The sequence below is a fragment of the Eumetopias jubatus genome, unplaced genomic scaffold, assembly GCF_037043125.1.
Source record: "Eumetopias jubatus isolate StellerSeaLion01/CBP00866 unplaced genomic scaffold, mEumJub1_p1.0 scaffold_4, whole genome shotgun sequence".
Lineage (NCBI taxonomy): Eukaryota > Metazoa > Chordata > Mammalia > Carnivora > Otariidae > Eumetopias > Eumetopias jubatus.
The window spans coordinates 58,629,336-58,648,589 of NW_028274810.1; the positions used below are offsets into that span (position 1 = coordinate 58,629,336).

The 19,254-nt window shown below is 38.6% G+C and overlaps 1 protein-coding gene across 1 annotated transcript in view; it reads left to right on the forward strand.

Moving 5' to 3' along the window:
• The window catches only part of CUNH1orf87 (chromosome unknown C1orf87 homolog), a 78,325-nt gene that overhangs the window by 44,263 nt on the left and 14,808 nt on the right, over positions 1–19,254 (forward strand). The window contains exons 7-8 of the mRNA XM_028106730.2: positions 3,302–3,399; positions 16,738–16,802. Of these exons, the coding sequence (XP_027962531.1) occupies positions 3,302–3,399; positions 16,738–16,802 (163 nt within the window). The remainder of the gene's footprint in view (positions 1–3,301; positions 3,400–16,737; positions 16,803–19,254) is intronic.

Here is a 19,254-nt window from a genome sequence, read left to right on the forward strand (position 1 = left end):
AAGCTAAAGTAACGATTTAAAGATCTTCGATATACAGTTGAAGCCACGGGAGTAGTTAGGGTTACCCAAGGACACAATGGGAAGTAAGAAGGGAAAGTAGAGGAGGACACTGTAGAAGAAGAGAAGCCAACAAAGGAGACTAAAAATAATCACAAGAGGCATGGGAGTGGTCAAGAAAGCCAAAAAAGAGATTTATGGAAGGATGGCATGATCAGTCATGTTACATGCTGTGAAGAGACCAATATTTAGGACTGAAAAGTACTCATGCAATTTCAAACCATGGAAGTTACCAGTGACTTGGCAAATACAGTTTAAGTACAGTGATGGGGCAAAATGCAAATGGAGCCTTAAGTGGGAAGAGAGGAAGTTGAGAGAGCATCTGTGTGCCACTCTTTCAAGGAGCATTTTGGGGAAATGAATATTTATTTCACATGTCATTTTCTAAATAACATAGACATTTTATTTACATTTGATTAAAAAACATTTCCTTACCAAACAGAAGAAACTGCACATAATGAAATGTTTTCTTTTTGAACAAGGGTCATCATTATGAATATTCAAGCTTTAAACAATTTTAGTAATAATCCTGAATAACACTAAGTTGCCAGAATTTCCTGGTAGATGTTTTTTTTGCTCCTTTATAACTGTCAGCTCTTAGCAGCCATCAATCAATCTGCTTCTAGGAACCCTGATGTACTATTTCTAATCTGCTGTTCATTTTAGCCTAGAGCAAAATCAGTGTTGCCAGAAGTAAATGAACTGTTTTTAGAATAACCTCGTACACTGATGTTTAAAAATACATTAATATGCTGTAATCATGAAGATAATTCAATTCTTATTTAAGGAGTAAAATGGCATAATGTGACTAATTTCTACCTCTCTAAATTTATTTTTGCCAATCTCTGCCCATAGACACTCTACTCTTGACTGTCTTCAACTCTTTCATTCACTTCCTTGTTCATCTACATATTTATTTGTTCAATAATTATTGATACTTTATTTTTCAACACGGTGCTAAACAAATGGTGAGAAAAATGAATGAAACACAGCTGCAGCCCTCAGTAATCCCGTGTCTTGTAGAGAGGCTCTAGTGACCAGATCACTACTGCCCAGCCTGGAAAAGGGTATAATACTATAGTAGAGTGGATAATGTCAAAAATATGCAGTTTCTAAAAAGCACCATACCCTTTCTCATCCATTAATCACACATGATTTTCTTCGGCCTGGAATTTTCCCTGACCCCTTACTCTTCTGGTGAACCCTTACTCAGTTTTTTATGTTCCAAATTGATGATCTTTTTTTCTCTGTTAAGCATCCCTGAGAGGACTCCTCTATACCTAGGAAGTAACATGTACAAGTTTTGAACCTAGATTTGTTGTTTGTTTTCTTCCATAAAGATAAACAAAGACTAGTTTTTTGTCACTGTTTTAAAATCCAGGTTTTATATATTATTCAGCTATGTTCAGACCAACAGATCAGGAGATGATTGCCACTGAAGAGATAGCTTGTTAAACACAGTTTCCAAGGCAAGGGAGCATGGCACACCCACACAGGCTCTACCAGAAGCAGCAGGGCTAGTCAGGAGGCAGGGGGGATGAGGGGGAAATGTGGGCAGGAGCCCTCATGGTGGAATGGACAAGGCAGGGTAAGCAGGTTTAGGATTGGCTAGTTTGGATAATTAATATATAATTAATATATAGCAAATTAATAATAATTTGCTCTGGGGCAAAGGGGCTATCCCTAGTTGCCTAGTACTTGACCCTGGGGCAATAAGGGTAGGGAAATAGTGGCCCCAGGGTGAGAGACCTCCTCCCCCCCATAAAGAAGAGGTTGGCTTGCGTATGAAAGAAAAACACACTTTAAAGCCAGTCCTTTACCCTCTCTAGGAATTGGCTAGCCCTGGGAGGGGCAATCACTCCAGAGTCAGCACAGCCCTGGATGTCAAATCATCAAGAGTAAAAAAACATGCATAATAAATACGTCACTATACTGAACTTCCTCTCAAAGTAATAATAGTAGCTACCGTTCAGTCCAAACACAAATTAGACATCTCTTTTTCTTTACCTTTTCTTCCTTTCTTCCTTCCTCCCTCCCTTTCCTTCCTTCCCCCTCCCTTCCTTTCTTCCTTCCTTCCTCCCTTCTTTCTCCTTTTCTTGTTTTCTCTCTCCCCTTCTCTCCTTTCCTATCATCTCCTCTCATCCCTCTTTCCTCTCTCTCCTTTCTTCATCTCTTCATTTCAACAAATATTAATCGAATGTGTACTAAAAGCGAAGCATTATTCTAACTGCTTATTTTCTCATGTAACCCTCACAGAACCCTAGGAATTAGAAAATACTAGTCTTATTTAGTACATGAAACACTGGGCATAGAAAGGTCAGACAGATCACAGACAACAGATCTAGTGTCCAAAATAAGTCCTGTTTCATTCCAAAGTCTATGTTTAAACATTATGCTAGGGGCACCTGGGTGGCTCAGTTGGTTAAGGGTCCAACTCTTGATTTTGGCTCAGGTCATGATCTCAGGGTTATGAGATCAAGCCCCACATGAGGCTCCACGTGGAGCCTGCTTAAGATTCCCTCTCTCCCTCCCCCTCTCCCCCACTTCCTCTGCCCCTCCAACCCCCACATGTCCATGCTCTCCCCCTCTCTCTCTCTGTCTCTAAATATATATATATACACATGTATATATATATGCTAAACACACAAAACATGCTATCATACCCCTAAAAGTCTGACATGTTTGAATCTAAGTGTCACCCACCCACCAACCTGAGAACTGAACTGATTTGTCAGCTAGAGTCAGAAAATATTAAATATCTGGGAAACTACAATGACACTTTATTCATTGATCCAACAAAAATTTATTGGGCATCTGGTTTCTAGACTAAGTTCCATCATTTATGAACTGTGTAACATCAAGGAAGTGACTTAATCTAAGTCTTGGTTTTATCCTATATGAAATGCAGATGGCAACATTGGCCAAGCTAATACATCAAGCTTGTTTTATAAATCAAAGGAAATACACAAAAATATTTTGCAATTTACCTGTATAATAAGTATATATAACTTCTAGGCCTTGACCACCCATTCCATTGCTGGCAAAAATTTAAGATCAACATTTCAAAGTTCATTGGCTTCGAGTAATGAAATATACCTCTGCAGCAATCAAATAAAAATTTGTTATTTTTATTTTAATTTTTTACATTTTAGTTCCAGTATAGTTAACATACAGTGTTATGTTAGCTAAAATTCAAATCTTAATTTCATTATAATGAAACTCCAAATCCTTTCTTACTTTGCAGGTCAGGGCTATATGTGGAAAGCATGGATTATATCTAACTTTGAATCTCCTGGAAACATTGTTAAACCATCAAGATTTGGGGTACCATGGTGAAATAAAGTAAGTTGATTTTTTATTCACATAGTCCTCTATTAGGATACCAAACAGCGAGATTTTTTTTTTTTTTTAAGATTTTATTTATTTATTTGAGAGAGAGAGAATGAGAGATAGAGAGCACAAGAGGGAAGAGGGTCAGAGGGAGAAGCAGACTCCCTGCTGATCAGGGAGCCCGATGCGGGACTAGATCCCGGGACTCCAGGATCATGACCTGAGCCGAAGGCAGTCACTTAACCAACTGAGCCACCCAGGCACCTGTGAGATCTGCCTTTAGAAGTTTTATTGTGAAATAATTTTTTTATTTTTTTATTTTTTCATTATGTTAATCACCATACATTACATCATTAGTTTTTGATGTAGTGTTCCATGATTCATTGTTTGCATATAACACCCAGTGCTCCATTCAGTATGTGCCCTCTTTAATACCCATCACCAGGCTAACCCATCTCCCCATCCCCCTCCCCTCTAGAACCCTCAGTTTTGTTTCTCAGAGTCCATAGTCTCTCATGGTTCGTCTCCCCCTCCAATTTCCCCCCTTCATTTTTCCCTTCCTGCTGTCTTTTTTTTTTTTTAACATATAATGTATTACCTGTTTCAGAGGTACAGGTCTGTGATTCAACAGTCTTATACAATTCACAGCACTCACCATAGCACATACCCTCCCCAATGTCTATCACCCAGCCATCCCATCCCTCCCAGCCCCCAATTTCTTTTTTTTAAAGATTTATTTATTTATTTTAGAGAGAGAGCACACATGAGTGGGGGAGGGGCAGAGAGAGAGGAAGAGAGAGAATCTCAAGCAGACTTCCCACTGAGCATGGAGCCCGATGCAGGGCTTGATCTCACAACCCTGAGATCATGACCTGAGCTGAAATCAAGAGTCAGACGCTCAACTGACTGAGCCACCCAGGCACCGCTGAAGTAATCAATTTCATTACTAAAGATACTTAAAGAATGTTTGCGTATATTAAGGACAGAGTCTTCTTGGTCATTGAAAGACAAAGCAGGAAACTTCAAATTCCAACCTTTATAGACTATCAAGAGTCAAACAATGAAAAAACAGGACAAAATATATGAAACAATGGTTTTCAGACATTTGACACCAGGCAGCACAGAACAGTGATTCCTAAAGAAAGAAAAATAAATGAGGTAAGCTAAGCTTACTGAACAAGAAGAGGAAATCCAGAGCCCTGAATTCTTCTTCAGTTAAAGAGATGGCATTTGGAGGTCAAGAAGGCAAAGGAGGCTAGAAGGCACAGTACAGAGTAGTGGAGAAGAGAGATCCCCAGAGAGTCCCCTCTGGAGATTTCTAAAGAGTTGCTCTTGAGTACTGGCTAATGTATCCATTTGAGGAAATTACCCAAGGCAGAGGGGGTGGGGGGAGGAGAGAACAAAAGAAAGAGACAGAAAAATTTTTAGGTCTTGCACAAGGGTTGGGAATAGTTCAGAGCAACTTAAAATAGACTGTTATAAATCTAAGTTGTTATATGTAAGCCTCATGGTAACCACAAATACACAAAAGATAGTGAGAAAGAAATCTACACATATCACTAAAGAAAGTCATTAAACCACAAAGGGAAGATAACAAGAGATAAAGAAAGGAACAGAGGAATTACAAAACAACCAGAAGGCAATGAACAAAATGGCAATAAGTACATACCTATCCATAATTATTTTAAATGTAAATGGACTAAATTCTCCAATCAAAAGATAAAGAGTGAATGAATGTATAAGAGAGAAACAAGATGTATCTATACACTGCCTGTAAGAGACTCAATTCAGATGTAAGGATAACGTGCAGACTGAAAGTGAAGGGATGGAAAAAGATATTCTACACAAATGGAAACCAAAAGAAAGCTGGGGGAGCTATAATTACATCAGACAAAATAGACTTTAAAACAAAGATAAGATGGAGATGAGAGAATTCATAACCATCGGAGCAGTACCACAAATGTTAAAAGTCCTCAGGCCGAGGAAAATGATCATTTTGGATCTACACAAAAAATGAAAATACTGGAAATAGTGAATGTATGGATGAATAAAAGATACATTTCTTATTTAAAAGAAAATTTACTGCTTAAAGCAAATATAAGAATAATGCACTATGAGGTTCATAACATAAGTGCAACATTTGGCAGTAGCATACATGGCTGCAAGGGGGAAATGAAAATGTACTTGATAAGGTTCTTATACTATAAATTAAGTATTATAATTTTGTTTGAAGGAAGAATATAATAAGTTAAAACACTAATTTAAAAGATAAAAAGGAAGCATGAGCATATTTAAATGATAAAAGATTAAAAAGAGGAAAAGGAAACAAGAAACAAGACAAATAGGAAATAAATATCAAGGTGTTAGATTTAAACCCAACCATATCAGGAATTACATTAAGTATTAATGATCCAAATGCACCAATTAAAAGGCAGTGACTTTCAGATTTCATTAAAAAAGCAAGACTCAACTGTCTAAGTGCTGTCTACAATGAACCCATTTAAAATATAAGGACATAGACATACTAAAAGTAAAAGGATGGAAATGATAAACCATGATATACTCTAATGAAATGAAAGCTGGCTTGGTTACATTAAGGTCAGACAAAGTGGATTACAAAGCAAGGGATGCCAAAAAGTCAATTCACCAAGAGAACATAACAAACCTAAATGTTCATGTCCTTAATAATTTACATGCTTTAATTTACATGAAGCAAAAACATAAAACTCAAAGGAGAAATAGATAAATTCACACTTAGAGTTGGAGAATATAATATCTCTTTGTCAGTAATAGAATAGAGATAGAAAAGCAGTAATAATATAAAAATTGGAAAAATGATCAAATAAGTTGATATAAGTAGCAATTACAGAACACTCCATACAATAGCAGAATACAAGTTCTTTTTAATCATACAGAACTATTTAAAAGATAAACCATATTCTGAGCCATAAAACAAGTCTTGGTAAGTTTAAAATGATGAAATCATATAAAATATGTTTTCTGACCAAAACAGAATTAAATTAGAAATTAAAAGCAAACAAACAAAAATACTGGAAATCTCCAAACATTATGAAACTAAACAACACACTTCTAAATAACCTATGCTAAGACAGAAAAGGGAAATTAGAAAATATTTTGAACTGAATTAAAATGAAAACACAACATACCTGTAATTCTTAGCTGTCTTTTTCTCACCTTTCCTATTCAATCCATCAAAAATTCATTAATGAATCAACTCTATCTTCAGAATATGCCCAGAATCTGATCACTTCTCACCACCTCTGTTGTTACTTAACTACACTTCATTCAAGCTACCATTGTAGCTTGAATGAAATTGAAATTCTGTTCCAGTTACACTGTGATCCTTGTCTTTCTCACACATACCAAACACATAGCCACCTTAGCAACTAACCTCTGAATGTTTCCTCTACTTAAAACATTTTTTCCCTAGATATCTTCATGTTAACTCTCTCATCTTCTTTATTTTATTTTTTACTCAAATGTCACCCTGTCCATGAGGCTTACACTAACCACCCTAGTTAAATCTGTAGTCTCTCAGCCCCTCTTCCTCTTAACCTGCTTTCCTTCTGCTTTCTTCTACACACTTACCAACTTCTAATGTATTTGGTGATTTGCTGATGTATGATGTTTATTTGTTGTTATTTGTCAATCTCTGATAGACTATAAGCTATACTGCCAGGGGGCAGGCTGAGTCTTTGTTTTACTCATTGATGTATCCAGTGTCTAGAGCACTGCCTGGCACATATTAGAATTCAATAAATATTTATGAAATTGAACTGAACTAAGAAAGGGGTAGAGTCTCAAAATACTCTCAGGGAGGCATGCAGATTTGCAAATTCTGACTAGTCCCTCTCATGGTCAAATTGAGGAAGGCCATTCCTAAAGACCTCATCAAAATCAGGTTCCTTGTGCTATACTCTCTCTTAGCACTCAGCTATTTTCTTTCCTAAAACTTATCATTATTTGTAATTATACATTTATTTGTGTGATTTGTTACTTTAATGTCTTGATAGTCATCTCCATGCTGGCAGGGAATATGACTGTTTCCCTCACATTATATCCCCAATATCTTATAGGCCAGTACTTGGCACATGATAGTCACACAGTAAACATTTGATTAATCCAGTTATTAATTTAGTTAACAAATATTTGTCGAGCTACTGTATACCAAGCACTACTCTAATCACTGGGAATACAGATATGAATGGAACAGTCTCCTCTCTCATGAAGCTTGTATTCTAATGGGGAAGAGAAACAATAAATAAGCTGGAATATGTGACATATATCACATGATGATAAGAGCAATACAGAAAAGCAAAGAATGGTGGAGGTTACAGGCAAACATCAACTGATAAGTAAATGAGGGAAGGAGGTTGAGCCTAGCCAATGAATTTCCACCAGACCAGCTTCGGGTTATGGGAGTTTCCCTTATAAAACCCTGGGGGTGTTTGGGTAAGGGGGAGGGAGGTGGTTAAGCAGCAAAAGCAGAAAAGTGGGCTAAGAGCCAAGTAGAAAACCAATAATCTAAAATTGGGAGTCCCAAAAAGGCACCGATAAAAATGCAAGTATAAGACCTCACATTATACCTGGTATATAGTATACTTGATTAAAAGATGGGGTCTGGAACCAAGATTCCAGGAAACAGATATGAGAATAAGAGTGATTGGGAAGCAAATGAAGTTAGGCTATGTATATCAAAATTCTCAATTTCCCACTGTTTTATGTGCATATCAGAGAAGCACAATGGTTTCTTTATTCATCTGTCTTTGACCTTTGAATGTTCAAGGACATCAAACCATGAGAACCAGTGAAGAATTGCATTTATAAGTGATAAACCTGTTTCATCCTTAAACAGTCATTGGCTAAAGCTTCTTCTGTTGAATTAAATCCATTCCGTTAAGGGCTTTGAATACAAACCTATATCTTTTAGAGATTAAAGATGCAATTTAGACACACATTTTAGGAGCTGAACACACGAATCATTATTTTAGTACATATTGTCCATTAATCTGCTGTTCAATTGGGAACCCATTTGGAATGTGGCTGCTTGCTAATTAGCAGGATTCTAGTGCTGAGCTGCTTCCTGATTAAATGTCCTTTAGAATCAATAAAACATCAGGAGGGATTATGGTGATGTAGGATTAGCCCCATCTAACCAAATAAAATGAGTTGTGTTCCCTTCTTAAACTGTCACGTTGCAAGAGCTGATGAGAGGAGCAATTTCACGAATGCTGTTACAAAGTTGTTGTTTCTTGCATTGTTTTTTTTTTTTTTAACACTGAGATTTTGTTTTTTGTCATTTGCCTACCAATTAGCAGAGACATTAGTGAATGTCTGCTAGGGTAAGGCGATTTTGAGAAAGACTTGATTACGATTTCAAATCTCTACTCTGAATCACCCTTATGTAAAATGAGTTCAGGTTGTGTTGGATGGAAATTATTACCCTTGTTCTTGGCCAGGAACACGTAAGTCAGAATTAGCATTTAATGTTTCTGTGTGACTTTGCAATAAATGGTAATTAAGGAGGGCAGAGAGAGAACAGGAGGCAAACTAATACCCTAAAATTGTATTGGCAAAATTAAATGCTTCACACGGGTTTAAAACACTGGCACACAAGCCAAATTGTGTTGGGGGAGGGGATAAATAATGAAGCTGCTCTGGAAGCTGCATAAATAGAATGCAGCAATTGACACAGCCACAAGTAGGACTTATCATACACATCTGGCCCATTATGAAGAGTGCAATTAGGTTGAAAAGGACTAGTTTGATAATCCCAGGAACACCCAGAGGATTTTAGGAGCTAAAGCAAACATGAGGTGTCTGACTCCGCAAATACTTGTAAATGGGAATAGGAAAATTGGTAGATTGTGAGCAATTAGAGACACGTTATGGATCTGCCCATCAGCTGGGTCTTGGGAACTGGACCTGGCTTTTAAGAGTTCATTAATTTCGTCTTCTCTTGCAGAAGTCCATATCCATATGGGGTGAGAATAATAATAATAATAGCATTAATATTATTATTATTATTAAGAGTCAACATTTACATACTGCTTACTATATTACAGGCAATACTCTTAAGTGTTTTATAAACATTAAGTCTTTTAGTCCTTGTAAGTGCCCCAGGAGGTAGGTACTACTCTTTTGTAAAAGAGGAAACTAAGGCACAGAGAGGGTAAAACCAATAGGTAACTGATAAATGAATTCATTGTCAGGCTGAGTCCAAAGCAGGCTCTCTAGCTTCAGAGTCTTCACTCTCAATACACCATGCAGACTCTCATACAAGTCCTAGGAAACTCAGAAGCTTCTAGGATAGTGACTAAGCACAGGGGCTTTAGGCAAACCCACCGAGTTCCATGGCTGGCTTGGTGCTGAGCAGTCTGGATTTGAGGAGCTCAGTAGCTTCTGTCCTCTCCCCTAAGACCCAGGAGGGGTGTGAGATACAGATACAAAAGCAAGGAGGCGCTTAAGTTCCAGGGGAAGGCATGGTCCAAAGAAGCCCAGGGACCAGCCCAGGAGGTAACTTCTCGTCACTGGTTGAGCACCTCCCCCAGCCCTTCAGCCCCTGTCCTTGGGGAAGGGCAGCAAGAGCTCTGGAATCATGCAGGCCTAGATAGAAAGCTCTGAAATGCCCTAGCTTTGGGAAGTTGGGCAAGTAACTAATTGCTCTTAACCTTAATTTCCTCATCTGTCAAATGAAAAAAGAATTCTTTTGCATGGATTTGAAAGTTTGTTGCCTATGAATCAGGGAAGGGTTGTGCTGCTCACAGTTAACTGGAAGGCAAGAAGAATACAATGCAGGGCCCACAATCGAGAAGGTGAACACAAAGGAAGATGGTAGGTGGAATGAGCATCCCAGTGGCTGAGTTAAATAACATAACCAAAATAACCTCCTGACTTGAGGCTGTAAGGGATCCATGCAGGTGGCACCTAATATGCCCCAGGCATGGGACTAAATGCTTTACATGGCCTATCTCATTTTATTCTCCCAACAGTCCCACGAGTTATGTTTTTATACCCACTTCACAGATGAGTAAACTGAGGTTCAGAGACCTTAAGAATTGTCCCAAAAGTTGGGCTTCTTTGAATCTTTGTTTCTGTTATGGGCTGAATTGCATCTCCCCAAACTCATGTGTTGAAGCCCTAACCTCCAGTACCTTACACTATGACCCTGTTTGGAGATAAAGCCTTTAAAGAGGCAGTTGAGTTAAATAAAATGAGGCCATTAGGGTGGCCCCTAATCCAATCTGACTGGTATCCTTATAAGAAGAAATTTGGAAACAGAAACACCAAGGATGGGCTAACACAGAGAAAAGACCATGTGAGGACACAGCAAGAAAGTAGCCATCTGCAAGCCAATGACAGAAGCCTCAGAAGAAGCCAAACCTGCTGACACCTTGATTTTGGACTTCTAGCTTTCCAAACCATAGAAAATAAATTTCTGTTGTTTAACCCCCAGTCTATGGTATTTTGTTATGACAGCCTACCTGCCTCCTCCTTCTAGCATATTCTGTACCCTCTCAGGTGAAGGAGATTATAGGATCCTTAAGGGAATGGTTATAATGATTAAATGCTTCAGATCATGGGACTTAACCTTTGATTCTAGCAGTCTGAATAGAGCTGGCACCTCAGCGCTATTCTATTCTACATTTCAGCTGAGCTTGGGGGGACTTGTAGGGACTAACCAGATAAGAGAAGGAGAAGAGTGTCTCAGAGGGAAAAAGAGCAGTATGTGCCAAGACAAAGAAGCAAGCGTCGCGAGTTTGGAGAACTATGAGCTATTGGTTATGGCTGGAGCATACATTTCACAAGCTGGAGAAAGGCAATGGGCTTGGGAAGTAAGCACCAGCACACTTTTGGTTTAAGCCGGTATGCTCACATAGAAACATGTCACCTATAATTAACTTCATCAAGATTACCGGGGTGTTTCTATCAAATAGCCCACCTTTTGTATGTTTGGTATGTTTAGGCTTTTGTTTCATTTTTTTTTAATATATAAGACTTACTGTATAAAATGACCTATTGTATAAAATGTCCTCCACTTACTGTATAAAATGTTATCCACTTATCAATCCGTGATTAAAATTCCAATAAGTAAATAAAGAAGCAAAAACCCCACCAGCAGCAAAAACTAGTAAGCGCTCTAGTGTCAAAATCTAGAAGGAATAGCCACTAACTATAAGTAAATGGAATCTGGGGAAATCAGTGAGTTGGCCCCCATGCTTTGCCCTGTCTACCTGTGAGAAGTACAGCTGACAGAAGATCTCTCATCCTTTCATCAGACTTCCCCTTGATTTGGAGGCCCCCAGTCTTAACCCACTAGAAAATGACACAGGCACTGCTTTCTGTAGCTGCCTGAGTACTGTCAGCCTGTGTCCATCCCCACCCAAGGCCACACACACACAGGCTTACCCACACACTGCTTTTCTGTACCTATGCAGAAAGCTCAACTTCCAAGAATGACAAGGCAGAAAGTTGGGGTGGGCAGGGGCAAACCTGGGTGTGAGGTCTGCATTTGATGAGGCATAATTCCTAGCAATAAAGCAGGTGGGTTGCTGCAGAGAGAGGGAGATCCTAGTAATTGTATATGCTGCGTGTATCAATGATGACATACAGGCTAATTTCATGTCTGATACGCAACCCATCTCTGAGGTGGTCCCAGTGAAGGGACACCAGGCATCAGTGAGGGTTGTCACTCATTCCTTGACTGTAGGGCTAAATGAGCAGTAAACAGGGCCAAGGGAAGTCTATGCAACTCAATCTGTTGGGTTGTGCAGAATGTGAACAGTTCCTCATTTGACAGTGAATAGAGAAAACCCCAAATATGAGGCCTAATTTTAAAAAATACTGCGGAACATGGAGAGGCAATGACAATCCTGCAGACTCCAAATAGCAGCAAATTTTTGAAAATGATCTACTCTAAAAACTAGGAAACCTTTAGAAAGCCATTGGTGTTCTCTGTAGGCCTTATGTAGCCATGTCCTCTATTGAAACCAACTGGAAAGTAATAAGCATAATAAGCTATTAAAATGAAATTTAGGGGCACCTGGGTGGCTCAGTCGTTGAGCGTCTGCCTTCGGCTCAGGTCATGATCCCAGGGTCCTGGAATCGAGCCCCGCATCGGGCTCCCTGCTCCACAGGAAGCCTGCTTCTCCCTCTCCCACTCCCCCTGCTTGTGTTCCCTCTCTCTACGTGTCTCTCTCTCTCTCTCTCTGTCAAATAAATAAATAAAATCTTTAAAAAAATAAAATTAAAATAAAAAATAAATAAATAAAATGAAATTTAGAAAGCACTAAAGTGAACAGAAGAAATTAGAAAGAACTTAGTAAAACATGGACAGTTTCAAGAAACAGAAGCTTCTATAAGCCAAATTAAGAGGTAATCAGGATTGTAACTATGTGTGCTGATGTACGTCAACTAGACTAATTGGGATCACTTCTCTATATATACATATATTGAATCATTATGTTGTATACCTGAAACTAATATAATGTTACATATCAATTATATCTCAATAAAAATTATGAGACAATCAAGGAAATCTGATTATTGCTAGATATTTGATGATATTAAGATATTTGTATTACATTTTTAGGTCAACAAACTTTTTCTATAAAGGGCCTGATAGTAAATATTTTGGGCTTTGTGGGTGTACAGTCTATTTCCACTACCCAACTATGTCACTGTAGCCTGAAAGCAGCAACAAACAACACTAACAAATGGCTGTGGTTGTATTCCAATAAAATATTAATTAATTTTTTGAGAGAGAAAGCGAGCAAGCGTGAGTGGTGGGGGGAGGGGCAAAGGAGAAGGGAGAGATAGAATCTTAAACAGACTCCATGCTCCATGTGGAGCCCAACGTGGGGCTCAATCCTACGACCCTGAGATCGGGACCTGAGCAGAAACTAAGAATCAGACACTTAACCGACTGAGCAACCCAGGCACCCTCCAAGAAAATATTATTTACAAAAATAAAAGAGGTAACCAGGAATCAATAAAAAGTAAAAGTAACAGAGAAAATCTATTACAGAATGTCAAACTTGAGAGGTTTCCACAAAATCTAAAAAAGAAAAACAGAGAAAAAAATGAGAGAGGATAGTAGACATAGAAGAGGAAGAATAGAAATTGAACCTAAGAGGGCGCCTGGGTGGCTCAGTTGGTTAAGCAACTGCCTTCGGCTCAGGTCATGATCCTGGAGTCCCGGGATCGAGTCCCACATCGGGCTTCCTGCTCAGCGGGGAGTCTGCTTCTCCCTCTGACCCTCTTCCGTCTCGTGCTTTCTATCTGTCATTCTCTCTCTCTCAAATAAATAAATAAAATCTTAAAAAAGAAAAAAAGAAAAAAAGAAATTGAACCTAAGAGGCCTTGACACTGTGGAAGAAGAAACTAGAAAAAATGGAACATGAGCTAACAACAAAAGCCACAACTGAAAAAACTTTGCAGAGATGGGGAAAAAAGAAAAAACCCTCTGTGTACAGATCGAAAGGACTCAGTATGACCAAGCTAAATGAAGAAAAAAAATGTATCCATGTCTATCCTGACAAAAGTTTTGTTTTTACAGAGACAAAGAAAATTACTTAAGGATGCAGGCCAAAACCAAAATAAAACTAAACAAAAGAAAGGCAGGAAAACATTAATTTTAAATGAACCCAAATCAGACTGACCTCAAACTTCTGAAATAATGAATATCAGAAGACACTGGAGCTGTGTTCATGAGAAAAAAATGTAACTGAAACCAAATATTACATTCACGTGTAAGGCCATATAATACAATGGTTGAGCATGCAGGATTTGGAGTCAAACAGCCAGAGTTTAAATTCTGGCTACTCCATTGATCAGTGTGTCCTTGGGCAACTCATTTACATGTTTCATAGGATGGTTGTCACGATTAAATGAGATAATGCACACAAAGTACTCAGAATGCTTACTAAAGGCCGTTTTAACTTAATAACCTAGTGGAAGCTAGAATTTGAACTCAGATCTGCCTGAGTCTAAAATCAGGCTCACAGACCTTGTCCTCCAGTCCTGAACTCTCTGACTCAACATTGGGAGTTTGGCACCTGCTTCTGTGATTAGATTTATAGTGCCTGTTATGGTAACTGGAACCCATTCTCACATTTAAATTATCACTGGCTCTTCAAAGGTCCTAGGGTAATGTAAAGAATATGGAAGAAAGGAAAAAATAATTAGAAGGATCTCAAGGATTTCATTGGTCACATAAGTCTTACACACCATTTAAATCAGGCAGTGTCCAGGCTCAATACTTAACAAAATTTTCTCACAGTCTCCTCCCCCTACTATCAGTACCATTCAAGAAGGAGCAGAAGAGTTTCTGATGCTGTTGGTCCAGATGTCTTATCTCATATTTCATAACTCCTAACAGCTCTGAAAAATAAATGTTATGCAATATGGAACCATTGATGGATCTAGATTTTTGTTGTTGTGTTGTTGTGGCTGTTTTTCTAAGAATCAGAAGATAGTGCAGGCCTAAGCCTGGCCCTCCTAAGAGGACAGAATTGCAGCAAGCATCGAAGACAGGAGTTGGCTTCCACTGCAGCTCACTTTCAGATCTGTATTAATATCAGACCTTTGCATGATTATTGATATTTCTCAACAGTGCTGCTTTTCCAACTTTCTTTTCCCTGTGTATCCCTTCAGCAGCTGATAGAGTCATCAGCTTATCAGGCTTATGATTCTGCATACCTACACCTTATCTATTCTGTGCCCAAACTGACATGAAGCTCTGGAGGCCATATTTCCATACCAACCAAAGAAATTTTCTGACTTGAGATGTCATGCATAGGAAAAGTTTTATGAGGTATAAGCAAAACAATGAATCATTTTTATTTAAAGAGTAAAATCACATGACATTAGAACTCTTCTAGAAAATTCAGGGCTTCTGTATCTCACAACTTGGGCTTTATAGTTGCTTGACTTCTGATGGGCAAGGAGGAGATAACAATACTGATCAGTTGCAGTTTGGCTGCTAGCAACAGAAACTGCCTTTTGTTAACATAAGCAAAAAGAAATATTTTGAAAGTATATGGAGTTATACACAAAACTGGGGAAAAATAAAACTTTGGGAAGAATCAGAACCAAAAATTAATGAGAGATACAGAGATATGGAATGGGAGAGAGGGAGGAAAGTAAGGAGGGATGAGTGGAGAAAGTGACAAATAGAGATTAGACAAGGTGAGTCACAACATTGGCCAGGGTAGGCTATGGGGCATTGATTATAGTCCATCATCCCAGAGGAGAACATATTTGTATATTAATGGAGGATAGATGCCAGGCAAGCAAATACAGGTGATTTTCACTACCAAAGTGTTCCTAAAGTACTAGTAAGCCTTCAATGACTCTCTGACTGTCCCACATACATACATTGTTTAATGCAGTTGCTGCTTGTAGATTTCATTAAATATTGTCTATTTACATTCAGAACCCATTTCTATATCCCCTCCTATGTTTTTTCCTGTATTGCAATACTTCCCATTCTTGGGAAAGCTACAAAAAAACACCAAGGTTCTGGAATTGATTTAAGCTCCATCAGTGAGATGCAATTTCGTGTGATTTGAAAGGCAGAAGGTGTGGGGGTGGGGGCGGGGACATTTTAAGTATTCATTTATTTTCCTGAAGTAGTAGCAACCCCAGACCCTGGCAGGCATCAGTTTTTGCAGTGGCCAAAATGCATTTTGTACTGCCTAGTCACCAACCTCATAGTCAGGGACAACTGAGACGTCAGTCAGAACTTCCTGCAGTTTACTGCTCTCCAGAACTGGTGAGAACTAATCCTGAGCCTAGCAGCAGATGCCAACCTCCATTCTACTAACCCCTGCAATAATTGTGTAGGCACCTAATTTCCTATACTAAAGCCCTGTTCTAGTAGAGACTTCTAAAGTAGTTTCTGTTTCCTGAATTATACCCTGAATGATACAGATATCAAAAAGCTCCTTCAGCATAATACCCTCCAGTTCCATCCACATCATTGCAAATGGCAAGATTCCATTCCTTCTGATGGCTGCATAATATTCCACTGTATATATATATATTTTTTTAAATTTTTAATATACATATATATCACATCTTCTTTATCCATCCATCCATCCGTCGATGGACAGATGAATGGATAAAGACTATGCTTTCCATAGTTTGGCCAGTGTGGATGGTGATTAACATAACATAATAAAAAAATAAAATAAAAATAAAAATTCCTTCAGCTACAAAAAAAAAAGCTCCTTCAATATCAATCAATAGAAACTTCGAGCTTTATTGCACATTCTTCCAGAGCTTTCTACATTGATCACCAATACTCTGTTTCCCTTTCTTGCACAGATGGCAGAATTTTGTTGAATTATTGAGCAAAGCTTCCTCTGATTTGTCACATGATTTGCCTACAGGTGAGTTTTTGCGATTTTCTTCCTTGAGAGACCTCCCATTTCTCAGAGCTACTATTGACTCTGCTGCTATGCTCTGGTGGTTTGCTTGTTGGGTTTCATCTCATTGCTCTCAGAAATGTAAATGGCTCAGCAGCGCAGAAAAAGTAGGAGTCAGAATTGTCCTACTGGCTATTCTTTTAGTCCAGTGGGCTCATTAAAGGCATAATTCTCCAAGTTGTATTATATCATGAAGCCTTCTCTAGTGAGAGCCCTTTCAGATGAATGAAGCACTTATAGAAGAAGTGGACAATATTTATTAGAACTTCAGTTGTACAGTCCCTTATATCTAGGAATGCTACAGCTAGGTAATTACCTTACTGGCATCTCACAAAAAAAAAATAAAATTAAAGTAAAATAAAATAAAACAGAACAAAATAAAAGTTTAGTGTAGCATTTTTTGGTAAATGCCTCTAAAAACTGAAATAAACATTTTCTTAAAAAATTAAAAATAAGAATGGAAACAATGAGAAATCCTTCAGGGACAATTAAATTACAGTATATCCAATTGATAAAGCTATGCAGCTGTAAAATAACATGGCTGGCCTTGATACAGGAAGATTTCCAAGACATATTATTAAGTAAAATTATAAAGATTAATTTGGGCAAAATATTTAGCAATTAGCAAGTTTTAAATATGACAGGTGAAAAAATATGCATTGATATTAATCTGCTGTTGCAATTTCTCTATTTACTATATTCATCAACCATTTACTGATTATCTTTTGGATCAAAATACAAGGTAGTGAAAGTTTGAGAGGAGGGGTGGCATCTCTGTTTGCATTTCAGCAGAACAAAAACCTTACTGGGTATTTCGAACAGGGAATTTACAACAGAGGATTGGGGGACTGGTTGCACAAGCATTAGATTGAAAGAGCAAAAAGAGGATGGTGTGTGTATTCATTTCCTTAGGGCCGCCATAACAAAATGCCACAAACTGGATGGCTTAAAATAACAGAAAGAGAGAGAATAGTCTCTCACAGTTCTGGAGACCAGAAGTCAGAAACCAAGGTGTCAGCAGAGCCATGCTCCTTCTGAAGGCTCTAAGAAAGAGTTCTTCCTTACCTCTTCAAGCTTCTGGTGGCTCCAGGCATTCCTTGGCTTATGGTTGCTTAATTCCACTGTCTGCCTCTGTCTTCACATGGCCTTCTTCCAACTCTGTCTCTTTTGTGTCTCTGTAGCTCCTCTTTCATATAAAGCCACCACTATTCATTGGATTTAGGGTTCTCCCTAACCCAGAATGACATCATCTTAACTTGATTACATATAAAAAGATCCTGCTTCCAAATAAGGTCACATTAACAGGTGCCAGTGGTAGCTATGTTCAAAGGCACAGTTCAACCCATGACAGTTGAGGTAACCCAGAGCTTAGGAGTTATAGAAAGCAGCTCTCATCCTTAGGGCTGAGGGAACATAGTGAAAGGTGTATTATTAGCAGAATCTTGGTGAGTGCTACTACATAGTTGATTCTAGGATCTCCAAGAATATAGCTTGGAGCTAGAGAAAGAATTTTGAAGGAGATGCCACATAGCTGGTTACACCACATAGTTTGAAACTCAGTGTTTCACAAAGGGGGCTGGTGCTTGGATTTCTGACAGAACACCATGTGGTCGATGCTGCACCTACTGAATGGGATGTCTGTCCTGTGGCTATTCATCTAAATTTTGAGTTTTCACATTTGACTTGTGCTGAGAATGTTGAAAAACACTTCAGGAGTCTCCTTCAGACCCAAGAGTGAGATCCAGGAGGCTTCTCTGACAGCTCAAATCTTAGCAACAGCAGTAGCTCTCCCCTGATTCTGGACAGATACTAACAAACTCCAAAAACAAGAAGAGAGTACTTCTACTCTCCCCACAGTCTAATCTCCCTCCAAGCACCTCCCGTTGCTGGAATTTAGCCAGAAGCCAGTGGGCCAGGGTATCTGGGAAATGTAGTTGTAGCTCCCCAGCCCAGCATTAGAGAAAAGAGATAGAAGGGATGTGCTAGAAGACAACAGGGTGATAAAAAGCGAGGGTTAATTTTTCATGATGTCGTCTATAACTTCAGAGAACTCAGTTTTGTTGAAAAGACAAAACAAGGACATCAAAAGGTGATCACAACAAACGTCTAAACCAAATACTTTCTCTTTCTCTTCTAATATAAATCCAGGTCACTTGATGCATTCATTTGCTAGAGTGGCTTAAACAACAGATATTTATTTTCTCATAGTTCTGGAGACTAAAAGTTCAAAGTCCCAGTGTCAGCAAGTTGGGTTTCTTCTGAAGCCTTTCTCTCCCTGGCTTGAAGACGGCCTCTTTCTCACTATGTCCTCACATGGTCTTTTATCAGTGCGTGGACATCCCTGGTGTCTCTCTGTGTGCCCAAATTTTTGGCCTCGTAAGAACACCAGTCATGGTGAAGATTAGTATCCTCATTT